The 16,599-nt window shown below is 35.1% G+C and overlaps 4 protein-coding genes across 7 annotated transcripts in view; all 4 read left to right on the forward strand.

Moving 5' to 3' along the window:
* LOC104721105 (vicilin-like seed storage protein At4g36700) lies at positions 5,557 to 7,676 on the forward strand. The gene is made up of 4 exons (XM_010439014.2): positions 5,557 to 5,893; positions 6,045 to 6,223; positions 6,305 to 6,385; positions 6,476 to 7,676. Exons 1-4 carry the CDS (start codon positions 5,572 to 5,574, stop codon positions 7,445 to 7,447), a joined length of 1,554 nt encoding a protein of 517 aa, XP_010437316.1. The 5' UTR covers positions 5,557 to 5,571; the 3' UTR covers positions 7,448 to 7,676.
* Positions 8,030 to 11,852, forward strand: LOC104721106 (splicing factor U2af large subunit A). Of its 4 annotated transcripts, none has more exons than XR_002034181.1 (13): positions 8,030 to 8,269; positions 8,549 to 8,832; positions 8,924 to 9,022; positions 9,112 to 9,182; positions 9,643 to 9,719; positions 9,800 to 9,847; positions 9,943 to 10,002; positions 10,092 to 10,152; positions 10,236 to 10,348; positions 10,476 to 10,922; positions 11,001 to 11,136; positions 11,237 to 11,478; positions 11,565 to 11,852. XR_002034181.1 is itself a non-coding variant. In XM_010439015.2 (13 exons), the coding sequence occupies exons 1-13, from the start codon at positions 8,156 to 8,158 to the stop codon at positions 11,700 to 11,702; spliced, it is 1,716 nt and encodes a 571-aa protein (XP_010437317.1). In that variant the 5' UTR covers positions 8,030 to 8,155; the 3' UTR covers positions 11,703 to 11,852. The 4 variants fall into 4 exon arrangements, 3 of the variants coding, with proteins under 3 accessions (XP_010437317.1, XP_010437318.1, XP_010437319.1); XM_010439015.2 differs by having other exon boundaries at positions 11,411 to 11,478; XM_010439016.2 differs by lacking the exons at positions 8,030 to 8,269; positions 8,549 to 8,832; positions 8,924 to 9,022 and adding an exon at positions 9,407 to 9,471 and having other exon boundaries at positions 9,165 to 9,182; positions 11,411 to 11,478.
* On the forward strand, positions 11,968 to 13,506 carry LOC104721107 (pentatricopeptide repeat-containing protein At4g36680, mitochondrial). The gene has a single exon (XM_010439019.2). The coding sequence runs from the start codon at positions 12,097 to 12,099 to the stop codon at positions 13,333 to 13,335; it is 1,239 nt and encodes a 412-aa protein (XP_010437321.1). The 5' UTR covers positions 11,968 to 12,096; the 3' UTR covers positions 13,336 to 13,506.
* LOC104727545 (probable polyol transporter 6) overlaps positions 15,969 to 16,599 on the forward strand; it is a 4,021-nt gene continuing 3,390 nt past the window's right edge. Inside the window, exon 1 of the mRNA XM_019231733.1 lies at positions 15,969 to 16,392. Coding sequence (XP_019087278.1) covers positions 16,293 to 16,392 — 100 coding nt within the window. The 5' untranslated portion in view covers positions 15,969 to 16,292. The remainder of the gene's footprint in view (positions 16,393 to 16,599) is intronic.

Raw genomic sequence — 16,599 nt, forward strand, 5'->3', positions numbered from 1 at the left:
AAGAAAAAAAAAAATCTAAGTGAATGATTTGTAAATTTGATTCCGTATTATTATTTTTTTTTTTTGGTAAGCATATGTTTAATTTATGTATGTTTCTCATCATATATCCCCAAAATTATACACAACTAGCTAGTAAAAAAGAAACCTCTCCAGACTCCAGCTATGTAAAGGGGCTAACCTCACATACAAATAAAGTTCGTCTACTTTAAAATAAAAAAAAATAAAAAGAAAAATAAATCATTCGAGTGAAAGAGATCGAGAAGCTCCACTATGTTGATTGATCATCAAGAAGGTGAAAGTTGAAGAAAAGAGAAAAAGGATGTTATAAAAAGGTTCATGATTTCTTTCCTTTTTATTGTCTGAGTGCGATTATTTTGGAATGTTAATATTTCATTGTCAAATATTTATTATCCTACTATATTAATTGAGAAGTACAAATATGAAACTAATTTTAAAATGTGTAAAAAATTACATTTAATTGCCATTAAAAAAACTTATTTAAAAACGAAAATTGGGGACACATAAAATAAATTATAAAAAGTTAAAAAAAAATCTATTAGAATCAAAACTAATTCGTACTTTAAAAAAAAAATTAAAGTTAAGATTTTAAAAATCTAATCGAATAAAATCTAAAGTTCATTATATGTAAATGTTTTATTGACAGTTTTACAATAAATATTTTTAAAATACAAAAATTTTAATATAAGCAAACCAAATTTTTAATCACAAATCTTTATAAATAACCTAATAACAAAATAAATTATTAAAAAATTTCATCGAACAAAAAGTTCTGGTTTTCCGCGGGTTAGTACCTAGTACACAATTTACAAGAAAAAACAATTAAATGATAATAAAATTAAAATTAACAAACCTTTACAAATTTTAATCTATTTTGATACTATACTTTAAAAAAAAAAATGTATATCACACTAGTTAAATAAATCTAGAGCGGTTTATTAAACGGACAATAATTCCCGGTGTTTGCGACAAATCAAAAAAAAAAAAAAAAGGGAGTGACCACTGGGCTTTAAGTGGAACCCACAAGATAGACACGGTAAAAAGCAAGGGGGAAAGGAAGCGGGCCCACAATGGGCTAACTTTTGAGGTAATTTTGTCGGACGATAACGCATTAGAAGCCCATGGGCCATTGTTTTTAACCGTACAGTTACCAGAGATTGACTGATCATTCAAAAGTCAGCGCGTAAGAATCACGCCCACTTTCTTCTTCTATCAGTCCCCCCACATTGCTTCTCTCTAATAAGATTGCTGCAAAGGAGAGACGAATATGTTCTCTCTTCCCTTCACTTCTTTTTGGCTTTCATTTTCATGGAAATTTCTCTTTCTTTTCTCTTTAGTATTATTACAAAACAAAACCCATTCCACATTCTTTTTTGAATATACTTTTTTCCTTATTGTAAATTTTTTTATGAAACTTGGTTAATAAAACCTTTAATTTACAAGTATAATGACTACAACAATGGTCTTAGTTTAATAAAAAAAACAATCAAACTAATCCCTTAATACTTTTAGCTGATTGAAAGCAAACTTAATTTGAATGATTGAATAATCTGAAAACATCTTAATAAAGATCGACTAGTTTTATTTTTTTTTTCTTTTCCGCAAAAAGATCGTCTAGTTTTATAAATCTCGTGTGGGGAAAAAACTTTTCCTCCTCTCATTGAGACATTATTCAACCTTTAATATCGTGGAGCAAAAGGTTCCTCTCACCCTTAATACATTCATTCAGCTTTTCCTTGACATTAATTCAACAACTTTTCTTTTCTCTTGCATAAAATTGTCTTTTTAAAAACCTTTAAACTTTCTCTGTGTTATTATTGTAGATTTTATGCGTTATAGCGGCTTAATTTACACACTAATCTACTGAAGTTCTTTTCGTGGCAGCTTTTTTCTAAAAAAATGTTTATTAAACTAATTACTAAGTAATTAAGTCCACATTTTTGTTACTTTACATATGTTTTGAAAAAAATTAAGAGTAAGTGTGAACACCTGCATGCAATGGGATCCACTTGTATCCTAATCTCATGCTTAACAAACAACAACTATTCAGTTTTTTTCCCCCACAATCAGACATATGAAACTAAACTACCCCATAATATTGAACGTTTGAATGTAATACAATCCGTGAATGATGATTATGCATATATTACAATATCGCGTACCTAGATACCTAAATCCTGCCGTCAAAAAAGATACCTACATCTACATAATTTTTTTAGCAAAAAAGAGTTGAATATTTCGTCTGGTAATTAATACAAGTTTCTATTTATTAACACACGTGATTGTATATTAAAAGTTTTAAAACAAACGAATGACGATCATATCTTATATTCCCACTCTGACAATATTCTTTTACCGATCGACCAATGGGTCCTCTCGTTACCAAAACTGTCCCAACGCCAAAGGTTTCCTTCTTGTTATTCGTTTCTGTATTGGTAATTTTATAATATCTGCTATACTTAATTTATAGTAAGTATAATGTCTCATCATTAATAAAGACAGAACACGAAAATTTAACTCGTAATACTCGACATAATCTCGGTGTTTGAAGGTGAAACGTTTGTAGTTTTATTTTTTCTCCGACTATCAAAAACAGTCTACTGATAAATCGTATCCAACCTTTTGGTTGATATGTCCAAATTCAATAGAAAAGGATTGAAGTGCACTAGTATAGTTGTACAACCATGCATGGTAATAATATTTGTTTTTTTTTGTGGTAGAAAAATATTGTTGCGTTTTGTCTTGGGAGATTTTTTCTCAATCCCACTACCCCAAAGAAAAAAAGAAAAAAAAAAATCCTTATTAAGATAAAGGTCACATACTTAGGAAGTAAGGAAAGGAAAGGAAGGATAGGCCGATGATAGACGACACAGACGCTTCTTCCCTCTATTCAAAAGCGAGAAGCTTCATCCTCACAAAAGCAAAATCAATTTTTAGTAGATTCTTATTTCATGTCATTCACAATAAAATAAAATAAAAAATTAAAGATCGTTTTCTCCATTAAAATATATCATTCACTCACACGATATGAAAATATAACTTTTAACGTAGTAACGGAGAAAATGTTTAATTTCCTGTTGATAGCTATCAAAACGTGAAAATAAAGGCAATACTATAAATTATCTATCAATGATAGATTGTTAATTATATTAACCACCTTTTTATCTTAATTCGATCAAATGTTTTCATTCTTTACAATTTGATCTGAAAATTTTATAGACCGGTTGTAGTTACACAATGTATCATATAGACAGATGATAGAAAATATATGTGTACTAAACTAATGAAAACTATGTGTATTAAACTAATGGAGAAATACATAATTTCGATTGGTAAGCCTCGTAATGGAGTATATATATATATTTTTAGTTTCAAATGTAAACATTTATATTTTAACTCAGCTACTTCTGAAGGCGTCCTTCCTTCTCGATGCCGGCATCCATCCTGATCCAATGCAGTTTTAAAATTAAAATTTACTATATGTATTTTCAATACTGTGAATATAGCTGGTGGTAGGGAAAATGAAAATAAAAATAATTAGCGTCATATTCAATTAAAAATTCGGTTAAAAAATAAAATATTGCTATATAGTCAATAATGTACCGACAAAAAAAATGAAAGAAAAATAATAGATGGAGGATGTTCTATTGCAACACATTGAGTAGTCACAACTCGCAAGTCACAACATGCCTTGGAGACTCTTCCCCATCAAGAATATATTACTTTACACGTTTTTAAAATATTAATTTACCTGCTTTTGTTATTATTGTCTTTTAGTAAAATAATATTATTCATAATACAAACATACTTTTAATCTTTGTACGGGATCATTTATTTGTTTGATATCTCGTTTACTAATTTCTTTAAAATATACAGTCATGCACATCTTTTTTCTTGTTACATATATTTTTACGATCATACATATTTATATTCACAACAAATTATTGTTGTCTAATACGTACCAACAAGTATGTTCTGTTACTTGTAAAGATAATGAATTGTTCTTAGAAACAAAACATTGTGCTATCAACTTAATTATTTTCCATCACTTTTGTTTTTCTTGACGTCCATTATATATTTTCCATCATTTGATACTATAAAAACAAATCTTTTATTAGTACTAGGTCTTCGGTTCACCATAGCATCTGACTGATTCTAGGGTCATTCATTTTATCGAATAAATAAACGAACATATAAATCCACCATAGGATAAATCTGAATTAATTCGTTTGTACACATGTGTATAGTCTTTTGTCTAACAAACTCCAAAACCCCTATGTATATGTGTTTACTGACATCACTAATCCATCTTAGTTATAGCCGCCAGCAACAAAAAAAATTGTACGTAAGTAAGTATTTGACGTGATTCGGTGATTGTATAGCGTAACTCTTTCAATACGTAGAGCCAAACATGCGAACTGTTTATGACCATATATAAGGTATATATGTTATGATAAGCATGAGACTTGACACTTGAGATAGAAAAGTTTTCTTGTCCACGAGCCAACAATTAACCAAACACAGTCACGAGTCACATACGTTCTCAACTTCACTTCCATGCATCGAATATCACTCATAAAGTCAAACACAATTCCTAATTCCTAAATCAATTAGCATCATAGGCAGTCTTTAATGTTCACACGTTACCAAACTTGTTTGATTCTATTTTTATTTTTTTGGTATTTCCATTTTTGGGATGTTACGTGTAAACTTTGGTGAACCGATCACTCTTATATGGTTTTTAGATTCGCCTGTATGTAGCTCATATTTAGACCCTGTCAAACGAATAATATTAACTTATATCATTCATTATTACTATATGTAGGTTAAGATAATCAGACAACTAATGATCATGGAAAAGTTCAACTTCTATACAGAATCCAATCACCCAAAAGTATGATTAAAACGAGAATCTCAGTTCTCACACATACAAGTTGGTTGGGGGCACTCACACAGTCACACATAAGTAGATAGGCCCAAACACTGAATAATCGGGCGGGCCTGACATTTTTTCCCCCCTTGATGCACAAATACAGCTAACAACAAACTATTTTGCAAGTCTCCTTCAAACAAGTAACGGGCTAAAATTCAGTAGTTTGAGTTTTGAGATAAGACAACTTAATGAAATAAAAATGTGAAACAGTTGCATATGTAATTGTAAATACACATCTATTAGAAAGATAAGCATTATCGATAAAGCTATATATGCATATCCCAATACCGTAACGATAAAAACTATATATATGCACTGCCATCACTTAAGACCGTGTCATTTAATTGGACTAATGCACGATGAAAATTATGCATCTCTGTTGTTCATATATATATGCTCTTCAGTCTTTTTCAACACTTGTTATCTTTCAAATTCAAACTTTGTATTTTAGCGGTAATTTGTCCTTGGTAAGATAGAACCATGCACTTGTCAACGTAAAGCAAGCACGTGTCCAACAGTTAAGCCACGTGGTCATTGTAATCTCTTCTATGCATGGTTCCTTTATATTATACGATTTTTATACGATTTTAATACGCTTTTGCATTGAACCAGAGCACACAATGACTAGATTTACGGTATTGCCACTCTCTGTTCTTCTCGTTCTCTTGTTCCTCTGCACTCAGTCGTACGCTAAGTCGGAAGAGTCTGACGAAAACGACGTCGCTGTGCCGTCATGTTGCGGGTTTTCGTCGCCTCTACTCGTTAAAAATGATCAATGGAAACCAATCTTTACATCAAAGTTCGGACAGATCTCAACCGTCCAAATCGGAGATGGATGCGGTGGGATGGGTCCGTACAAAATACATTCCATAACTTTGGAGCCAAACATGCTTCTGCTCCCTCTTCTTCTTCATTCTGATATGGTCTTCTTCGTTGACTCTGGTACATCAACTATTTCAATGTCATGTATTTCGTTTGGTTCGGTTAACGCTGGTTAAATAAGAACCGGTTTATTTTCTCTGGTTATGTTTATGGATCAGTTTCGGTTTAGGTTAATCTTTGATTGTGGACCTGTGGTGATTGTATTGTGTAGGAAGTGGGATACTGAATTGGGTGGAGGAGGAAGCGAGGAGTTCCGAGATAAGACGAGGGGATGTTTACAGGCTACGTCCCGGTTCAGTTTTCTATTTACAGAGCAAACCGGTTGATGTCTTCCTTGGAACCAAACTTAGGCTTTACGCAATCTTCTCCAACAACGAGGAGTGTTTACATGTAAGTTTAATATGATTTTTTTTTTTTTTCGTTTTCTTGACTTTTCTTCTCATTGTTTAGTCTTTCATGGATTGGATGCAGGATCCTTGCTTCGGTGCGTATTCGAGTATTACAGAACTCTTGTTTGGTTTTGATGAGACAATTCTCCAGTCAGCTTTTGGGGTATCGCATTTATCTTGTTTCCCAAGTTACTCTTGTAGATGATCTTTTGGGCTGAGTTAAGTGATTGACTAAATTTGATGATTTAATTAGGTTCCTGAGGAGATTATAGGGCTGATGAGGAACCGGACGAAGCCACCATTGATCGTGAGTGATATGCCGTGCTCACCACCATGTGTGGCCAACACATGGCAGCTGCAGCCGCGATTACTCAAACTCTTTGCTGGAAGCGCAGACTCAGTAGTAAACAAGAAGAAGAAAGAGAAGGTGAAGAAAGCAAAAACATTCAATGTTTTTGAATCCGAACCAGATTTCGAGAGCCCCAACGGTCGTACTATAACAATTAACAGAAAGGATCTGAAAGTTCTGAAAGGCTCAATGGTTGGAGTTTCCATGGTGAATCTAACTCAAGCGTCAATGATGGGACCGCACTGGAATCCATGGGCTTGCGAGATTTCAATTGTGTTGAAAGGAGCAGGAATGGTTAGGGTGCTTAGGTCTTCGATTTCAAGGGGCTCATCATCATCTGATGATCAGTGTAAGAACGTGAGGTTTAAAGTAGAGGAAGGAGATGTTTTTGCAGTTCCAAGGTTACATCCAATGGCTCAAATGTCTTTCAACAACGACTCGTTAGTGTTCATTGGGTTTACAACTTCAGCTAAGAATAACAAGCCACAGTTCCTAGCCGGGAAGAGCTCGGCTTTGCGGATGCTTGACCGGCAAGTGTTGGCTGCTTCGTTTAATGTGAGTAGTGTGACGATTGATGGATTGTTTGAGGCTCAGAAGGAAGCGGTTGTGTTGGAGTGTCCTTCTTGTGCAGAAGGAGAAGTGGAGAAGCTTAAGGTGGAGATGGAGAAGAAGAAGATGGATGATGAGAGTAAGAGAAGACGTGATGAGAGGAAGAAAGAAGAAGAAGAGGCGAAGAAGGAAGAAGAAGAGAGGAGGAAACGAGAAAAAGAAGAAGAGAAGAAGCGGTGGCCACCTCAGTCTCAGCAACCATCGCAAGAAGAACCTCAAGTACCGATGGAGAAAGAATGGGAAGTGGCAGATGAAGAGGAAATGTAATCTGGAGGAGTAAAAGAGAACGCCGAGAGAAAGGTTTAAATAGCCAAAAGAGTATTTTGGTTATAACTTCTTTTCTTTTTTCTTTTTCCTCTTCTCCTGTTTATTTGTGAATCTCTTGTATTGTTTTTGTTGTTGCCATGTCTTCAGGTTGTATATTGTATTATGTTTGTTTAAATCTTTGTAGATGGGGAATGTGAAGTAATGAAAAGATTTCCGAGACATTTGTTGAGTGGCTGACGTTTACTTCAAGTTATTGATTACTCTTTCGTTTATTACGTGTTAGTTCTGTTCTTGTCGTTGTTGTTTAATCCCTTGAATTGTACTTGCTGTAACTAGCTACAGTTTAATTTGTTTTACAATTGTACTTGCTGTAACTAGCAGGCAAATCTACAAAACTGGGTATATTTTATCTTAAACACGGATCAGGCCACAATTGAGCCCAATCAATATGGGTCGGCCTATTTTTTACTTTGTCTCATCGCAGATAAGCTCATAAAAATGGAAATAGATAAACAGAATTGACAAAAATACCCTCCATGGCGGTCCAGTTCCCGTCTTTTGTTATATAATAATAGAGTAATCAGAATTGCCCTAAAAGTAGTTTTGGTTTCCTCTTCTTTCGAATCTCGACGGCAGAAACAAAGACGAAGCTACAAAAACTTAAATCTAAACCTTATCTCCGGTGAGAGCGTTCATTCCGGTGAAACGATGACGGACTTCGAAGATCACGAGGGAAACGGTACGGTTGCTGACGCCCTTTACGCCGAAGATAACGGAGCTCGCGGCGGCGAAATCGAGGATAAATTAGACTCGAAACCTAAGGTAATTTGTTCTCTTGTTTACCTTTAAATCTTCCAGCTTCTGTTTCTCCGAGTTTCAAATCTACGTTTCTTAGCAAATTGGATTCAATTTGGGGTCGAGTTTTTGATATAGGAATGCAAAATTGAGATTGTTAGGGTTTCGAGGTTACTTTTGTTTATCTTCTAGCTCTAGAATCTATGATTGATCTTAGGTTTAATTTATTCATCGTTTGTTGTGTTTTTGTTTAGTTTCATTGATTCTTGAATTGTTCTGACGAGTTTTTTTTTTTGGATTGTGTAGAGAGAAACGCGTGACAATGAAAGAGAGACTTCAAGAAGTAGAGATAGAGAAAGAGAGAAGGGACGTGATAAGGACAGAGAAAGGGATTCTGAAGTCTCTGGTAGAAGTAGGGACAGAGATGGAGAGAAAGGCAAGGAGAGAAGTAGAGACAGGGACAGAGATCGTGAGCGTCATCACAGAAGTAGTCGTCACAGGGAACATAGCAGGGAGCGTACTGAAAGAAGGGAACGTGGTAGTAGGGATGATGATGACTACCGCCGAAGCCGTGATCGTGACCATGATAGGTGACTCTTCTTGAATCAAAATTTTATATTTTCTACTTTTCTATTTTATGGAAGGTACTGATTTTGCTTATAATTTCTTTGTTTCTTTTAGGCGTAGAGATGATCGAGGAGGTAGACGCAGCCGTCGATCTCGGTCTCGTTCAAAAGATAGGTCTGAGCGCAGATCAAGGTCACGATCTCCATCCAAAAGGTAGTAATTTTTTCCTCATTGGATTACTCTTCTTTGAAATAATTGCTTCAATCTAAGAAAGTTTCTAACTTCAATATATATTGTTGCAGTAAGCGAGTCAGTGGATTTGATATGGCACCTCCAGCCTCTGCAATGTTAGCTGCTGGTGCTGCTGTTACAGGTATCCGTTTTATCTCTTTAATTTCAGCATCTTCCCATAAACGTAATGTAGCATTCATATCTAAGGCACATAGTGGGTTTGATAAAATCTGTTTCTCCTAAATAACTACAAAAAACATAGGCTGTTTTTGCTCATCTTTTACAGGGGATATAACGTTAGAACTGAGAGTTTCTGGTTGTTTGGTGTTCTTTGTGTTTCTGGTTTGCTTTTCTGTTTTTGGTAAGGCAACAATGGGTGTGGGCTGGTTAGCTCTTATATACAAGGACGAATTGCTGCAATAATTATATGGGTATTGCTCATCCTCAGTACATATCACTGGTTTTGTTAGTCTTGCAAATATTTTCAAGACTTGAACCTCTCGTGATATGGCCATATCTCCAATACATTTTCAGGGACGGTGAACTAAGTATTCTCATATGTATTTTTATCATGTACTAATAACTTGTTTTCCTTTTTGTAGGCCAAGTTCCTCCCGCACCACCTACTCTTCCTGGGGCTGGGATGTTCCCCAATATGTTTCCCTTGCCGACTGGACAGGTCTGTGGTCTTTACCCTTTAACTTTTTTTCTTAATTTATGTCTTCCATGAACTAATTCTTCTATTTCCTGTTCCTGCAGCCATTTGGGGGTCTCCCTATGATGCCAATTCAGGCTATGACACAGCAGGTTAACTTTAATTTTGCATGGTTATATCATATATGCAAGATAATATACGTGTCTCTGTTTCTAATATTGTCTCCTTATTTACTATGTGTCTTCAGGCAACTAGGCATGCTCGCAGAGTCTATGTCGGTGGGCTTTCCCCTACGGCAAATGAACAGGTTAATATCCATTTCATTTTTTCATTCTTTCCACTTATATAATGTTCCAACAACTGATACTAACATTGATATATTATCCTGTAATGCAGTCTGTGGCTACTTTTTTTAGTCAAGTTATGGCTGCTGTTGGTGGAAACACTGCTGGTCCAGGTATGTAATCCTGGTGCATATACTAGTAGAGAATCCTTTGTCTGATGCTTATATTAATCGTTTTTTATTCTTCTTACTCGCAGGTGATGCAGTTGTTAATGTATATATAAACCACGAGAAGAAGTTTGCTTTTGTGGAGATGCGATCTGTCGAAGAAGCAAGTAACGCTATGTCTTTGGATGGGATTATATTTGAGGTACGTTTTAATGCTTACCGCACTACCAAATATTTGGTGGAGCTTTAGTACTTGCATTTCTTTGGTATATACAGTAGGTTATTATCTGAATGCTTCTTTTTTAATAATAATTTTTCTTTTTTCCCAGGGAGCTCCAGTGAAGGTGAGGAGACCTAGTGACTATAACCCATCTCTAGCTGCAACTCTTGGTCCAAGCCAGCCCAGTTCCAATCTAAACTTAGCTGCTGTTGGTCTGACTCCAGGTGCTTCTGGTGGGCTTGAGGGACCAGATCGTATTTTTGTTGGTGGACTTCCATATTACTTCACCGAATCACAAGTCAGGGAGTTGTTGGAGTCCTTTGGAGCCCTAAAGGGATTTGATCTTGTAAAAGATCGAGAAACAGGAAACTCTAAAGGATACGCCTTTTGTGTATACCAAGATCTTTCTGTTACAGATATTGCGTGCGCTGCCCTAAATGGTATCAAGATGGGAGATAAGACACTTACAGTGAGACGTGCCAACCAGGGAACAATGCAACCAAAGCCTGAACAAGAGAATGTATTACTGCATGCACAGCAGCAAATTGCTTTTCAGGTAAACTTTTTTTGCTCAAGTACTAACTTGGATGTTCCGTTTATAAGATTAAAAGACTGATGCTTTTCTCTTTTGCAGAGGATTATGATGCAGCCGGGTGTAATGGCAACGACTGTGGTATGTCTGACTCAGGTTGTTACCGAGGATGAGCTTAGAGATGACGAGGAGTATGAAGATATAATGGAAGACATGAGACAAGAAGGCGGAAAGTTCGGTAAGAGACCCTTTTATTGCGTAATATGGTCTAATTTGAAATATAAGATAAAAAGCATATTGATCTGTCTCTCTGTTTTCTTGGTTGTACTGTTTTACAGCCTTTTGCTATAAAGAATCAGCCCTAACATACACAGACAGGAGACTGCATAAACCTCATAATCTAATTTTCATCAAAGGCCACTTTTTCTTAAAAAAGAAAAAACTAACTTGTTTTTGTCTCTGTGTTCTTTTCTTGTTTTCGAAATGTTTGTTCTTTAACTCTTAAAATGCAGGTGCTTTGACCAATGTTGTGATTCCGCGTCCAAGCCCCAGTGGTGAGCCAGTGCCAGGCCTTGGCAAGGTTTGTACCAAAATCTTATCTCTCTCTTATTCTCTGCTTCTTGTATATTTTCTATTTAGTCTTTAATCTGACAGTCTTTTGTGCAGGTGTTTTTGAAGTATCTCGATACAGATGGCTCGTCCAAGGCAAGAATCGGGATGAATGGTAGGAAATTTGGAGGAAACGAAGTCGTTGCAGTGTTTTACCCCGAAGACAAGTTTGAACAGGGTGATTATGGTGCCTGATTGCCTTGTTGTTTGCTTTCTCTATTACTTAAAAGTTTTCTAAGTACTTTGTTTCAGTTGAAGACTCTTTTGCGTGATTGTAAGACTTAAGAGATGATCGATATAGTTTCGGTACACTGCTTCTTATAACGTTTTCACCACCCAATCCAATCTTTTGGTGTATTTCTTACACATTATTAATCTCAAAATCAGTGTCCCAGATTAACATGTGACATGTGTTGTAAATTAATTATAGCAACACGAAAGGTGTTTAGTAGTTTGAAGTGCTGACTAAACCCTAAAATCGAAAAAAAATAAAATCTTGTAAAACCCAAAATCTCTGTGAAGCAAACTAAACCCTAAAGGCGTCTCCTTTATCGCCACCACACTCTCCACAATACTCATTTCTGCTAGAATGGCTTCAACTCGTATCTCTCTGCGCCTTGTTCGCCGCTTCACCACAGCCGCTGCAGATGGTACGACCACCGTCGAAGCTACTGCTCCGTATTCAGGCAAAATCACTGTCTCCAAAGCAAAGTCTACTCTCCGGAAAGAACACGATCCAGACAAAGCCCTTAAGATCTACGCCAATGTCTCCGATCACTCTGCTTCACCTGTCTCATCTCGCTACGCACAAGAGCTCACTGTTCGTCGCCTCGCCAAGTGTAGCCGTTTCTCAGACATCGAGACCTTAATCGAATCCAGCAAAAAAGATCCTAAAATAAAAGAAGAACCTTTCTACTCTACGCTTATCAGATCTTACGGCCGAGCCTCTATGTTTAATCACGCCATGAGAGCCTACGAGCAGATGGATCAGTACGGCACACCCAGATCAGCTGTTTCCTTCAACGCCTTGCTCAACGCTTGTCTCCATTCCAAGAAGTTTGATAAAGTCCCCCAACTGTTCGACGAAATTCCTCAGAGGTACAGTAAGGTCACTCCTGACAAAATCTCTTATGGTATATTGATTAAGTCATACTGTGACTCTGGTTCCCCTGAAAAAGGTATTGAGATTATGAGACAGATGCAAGGTAAAGCCATGGAAGTCACTACCATTGCTTTCACCACTATTTTGAGTTCCTTGTATAAGAAAGGTGAGCTAGAGGTTGCTGAAAACTTGTGGAACGAGATGGTTAAGAAAGGTTGTGAATTGGATAGTGCAGCTTATAATGTTCGTATCATGAGTGCTCAAAAGGAAAGCCCTGAAAGAGTTAAGGAGTTGATCGAAGAAATGAGCAGTATGGGATTGAAACCTGATACCATTAGCTATAACTATCTTATGACTGCGTATTGCGAGAGAGGAATGTTGGATGAAGCTAAGAAAGTGTATGAAGGGCTTGAAGGAAACAACTGTGCTCCAAACGCAGCTACGTTTAGGACATTGATATTTCATCTGTGTTACAGCAGATTGTACGAGCAAGGCTATGCGATCTTCAAGAAGAGTGTGTATATGCACAAGATTCCTGATTTCAATACTTTGAAGCATTTGGCTGTGGGATTGGTGGCGAACAAGAAGATAGATGATGCTAAAGGGTTGATTAGAACGGTGAAGAAGAAGTTTCCTCCGAGCTTTATGAATGCGTGGAAGAAACTCGAGGAGGAACTCGGGCTGTATTCGAAAACGGATGCTTCTGCAAAAGAGGCTGCTGCTTAAATAGCTCAATAGCATTGTGTGATTGAAGATCTTATGTTTTTTTGCTTGAGCTGTTTAAGAGTTACTGAAAACTATAATCTCTAGTATGCAGGTTATTTATAAGTTAGCTTGAAGTTTTTGTTGGTGTTCAACAATATCCAGAACTTCAGATAGTGTCATTGCTATGTTCTACACACTTGTTTCATGATGATTCATTTTATGTTGTTTTTACAAAATCTTCTGTTTGTCGCTTGTTGGTATAACTAAGTTTTGCTTCTGGGTATAGTGGAATCTTAATCTCGTTCGAACTCAGTTTATGACAAGAACTCCCCTACTTTTGATTTGCCCGATTGACAAATCTTCAACAATGATATATATGGATTCATAAGGATTCTGATTAGGAAGTGTTTTGAGTTGCAACTTCTTTCAGCGCATTTGCAAATCCTAGAGTGTCTTAGATAATCATCTTTACACAGATGGCTCGTTAATGATATTGGAACATTTTTGTTGAAAAGTATGTTTTCTTCATACTAATAAGTCCAATATTAGCTTTTGACGAAAAAAGTCCAATAACGTCGTCACCACTCACTTGGAAACAGAACAGTACAAATTAGGTGAATAAAATCTGTGGAATGTTTATAAAGCGAGTTTTTGTAAAAACATGATCAACTTCAATGAATTAAAAAAAAGTAAAATTTAAATTTTTTGAACAACGTTAAATGAGAAACGTGTAAATGAACTGTTTTGTCATTTCAACAGTTGATTCCAATTTCCACGATTAATGTTTATTTTTGACTTGAGCGTCTATAAAAAAGCTATCAGGAATACAAATTTAATTTGTCCCCTCTCTCAAGTCACTATCTTAATCATGTTCATATCTCAGACTCTGAGCAAACACCAAAAGAGAAGGTCAAAAACCCGAACACGAAGTGACACTTATTTTTGTTTTTGTTTTTCAATGTTCAAACCGTTTTTATCGACGCACATCCTAATCCAAGTACACACGACGTTTTTCAATGAACAATGGTGCATGAATTTCAAATATCCAAAATCCATTGGATCCTCATAATTTCATTTTCATTATATCTTTGTAAGTTTGTAACAATGGCTCCTCGAAGCACATAATATTTCCTCTTGGTTTCTTGTTCTTGTTGTTGTTGTTGTTGTATATATCTTAATCATCTTAATATTTGATAATACTGTACATCCGTTAGATGACGTTTACCACCACACGAGGTTACGGCTGCGCACATATGGTGTATACTGTTTAGTCCAACATTTGATAAATTATTAAAAGTAGTATAAAGAGACTTTTCTTAGAGTTCTTTTTATAATTAAGACAAAGTATTATCGAATCGAAATTAATTATTGCTCTTGAAATGGACCCAATACCCCATTTAGACTTCTAGCTCCGTATAGGTTTTTTGTTTTTCTATAGATGTAGGTTTCAATCCACAAGATGTAGTCATGTAGATTAGGTTTTGTACATTGCTCTCGACATAGCAAGAAACTGCGTTTAGTTTTTGATGGGCTATATAACTTTTCCACTACAAAACGAAAGTTTTATTCGAAACTAGTTGTTGTATTACGTTGAAAATGATAAGAATCCTACATTTGTAGTATGAAATTATATACAAACATCTCTTCCTCCTTTTTATTTTATTTTCCAATAATAGTTTCTTGGTAAGAAAATATTCATGTATGTGAAACTTGAAGATACATATATTTACATAATAAAAAAATACAACAAATATCCGAATTTAAGTATTTGGTTATTGGCTGAATTCACAAAGACAGTATATGGCTTTTCACATGATTCAAAGTCTAAACTAACGCAACCTTTTGTATTTTCTTAGAATAAATCCATTTAATGGGATAGCCACTTGACTTTCTAAGTAAATCATCTAAAAGTTCAAACTTTGAATTAAATTATTAAAATGGACCCATGACGTTTTTACACTCTTCATCGTTGACCCTCATGAGTCAAGCCAAAAATTGTGTTTGGTTTACACACAGTGAGTCAGTGACATAAACAATTTAAATTATTCACGAGGATAAAAAAACAAGAAAATTTAATAATCTTCACGAGGATAAAAACGAAAGGCAGATATTAAAAATAGTTCTTATCCAATAATAACGCACACTTGTCGATGAAAAAAAAAAACAGGTCAAAGTTCATCCCAAAAAAATCAACTTTGTTACACATAATGACATAACGTTCTTATCCAAAACCACAACTTACCTAAAACTACTACTGCCAACTAGCACTCAGGTCCAACATTAACCAGAGTTCTACCCAAAATTTAAAAAATGTGTCCTTTTTACCTATAACAAAAGTTATAGATTTTTTATAAAAGACCACCACTTAATATTTTAAAGCTTTTTATATATCCTATAAATGAAAAAGATATTTTACATGTAAATAAAAAAACTTTATATATATCCTTAAAAAAAAAATCTTTTATTTAATAGATTTTTAAATGAAAGAGGTTTTTAAAATTTTGGATCTGAATCTTCGGCTTCACTTGATTCCCTTATGGGCCGGACCTGCTAACACTGCAGATCAGAGTTACCAAATTTACAGCCGTCAAGCTGTAAATTAAGTAATTACACAAGTAGCAAAGGTCCGTAATTAGAATCTTTGATCGGGTCATACGAATCTGATCACAAAACATGGTTCTTCTATAAATACAAATAAAGAAGATGTGGATGATTCTTGTCCACTGGATTCAAATAACTAAATCCTCTCTTAACAAGCTTGTGCCTTACACGAGTATTGTCTCTCTATATATATATTCATCGAATCTTCTCTCTGGTAGTGAGAGATTAAGACCAAACTCTTTAACTAACTTTCAGATATAAAAAGCTCTATATAGTTGGGAGATACATTTATATAGATTTAAGTCTGTATACTCTATAGATCTCTGATTATATATATATATATTCTGGTTATTACGTGAAGGTGAACTATATTAATCATGGCCGATCAAATCACCGGCGAGAAGCCGGTCGGAGTTAATAGATTCGCTCTTCAATGTTCTATTGTCGCCTCCATCGTTTCCATCATCTTCGGTTACGGTAAGTATTTAGTAAAAAAAAAATCTATAAAAATAACATATATATATATATATATATTTTTTTTTTTATAAAGATCATAGGGATTTTGATTTTGATTATACATGCATATATTGTTTAACGATGATTTTTCTTACGTGGGATAGTAATCTTTATTTTTTTTATTAGTGATCTCGATAACTGATAAGATATGTTTTTTTTTTTTTTTTT

This window comes from Camelina sativa, chromosome 11 (assembly GCF_000633955.1).
Source record: "Camelina sativa cultivar DH55 chromosome 11, Cs, whole genome shotgun sequence".
NCBI classification, from domain to species: Eukaryota; Viridiplantae; Streptophyta; class Magnoliopsida; order Brassicales; family Brassicaceae; genus Camelina; species Camelina sativa.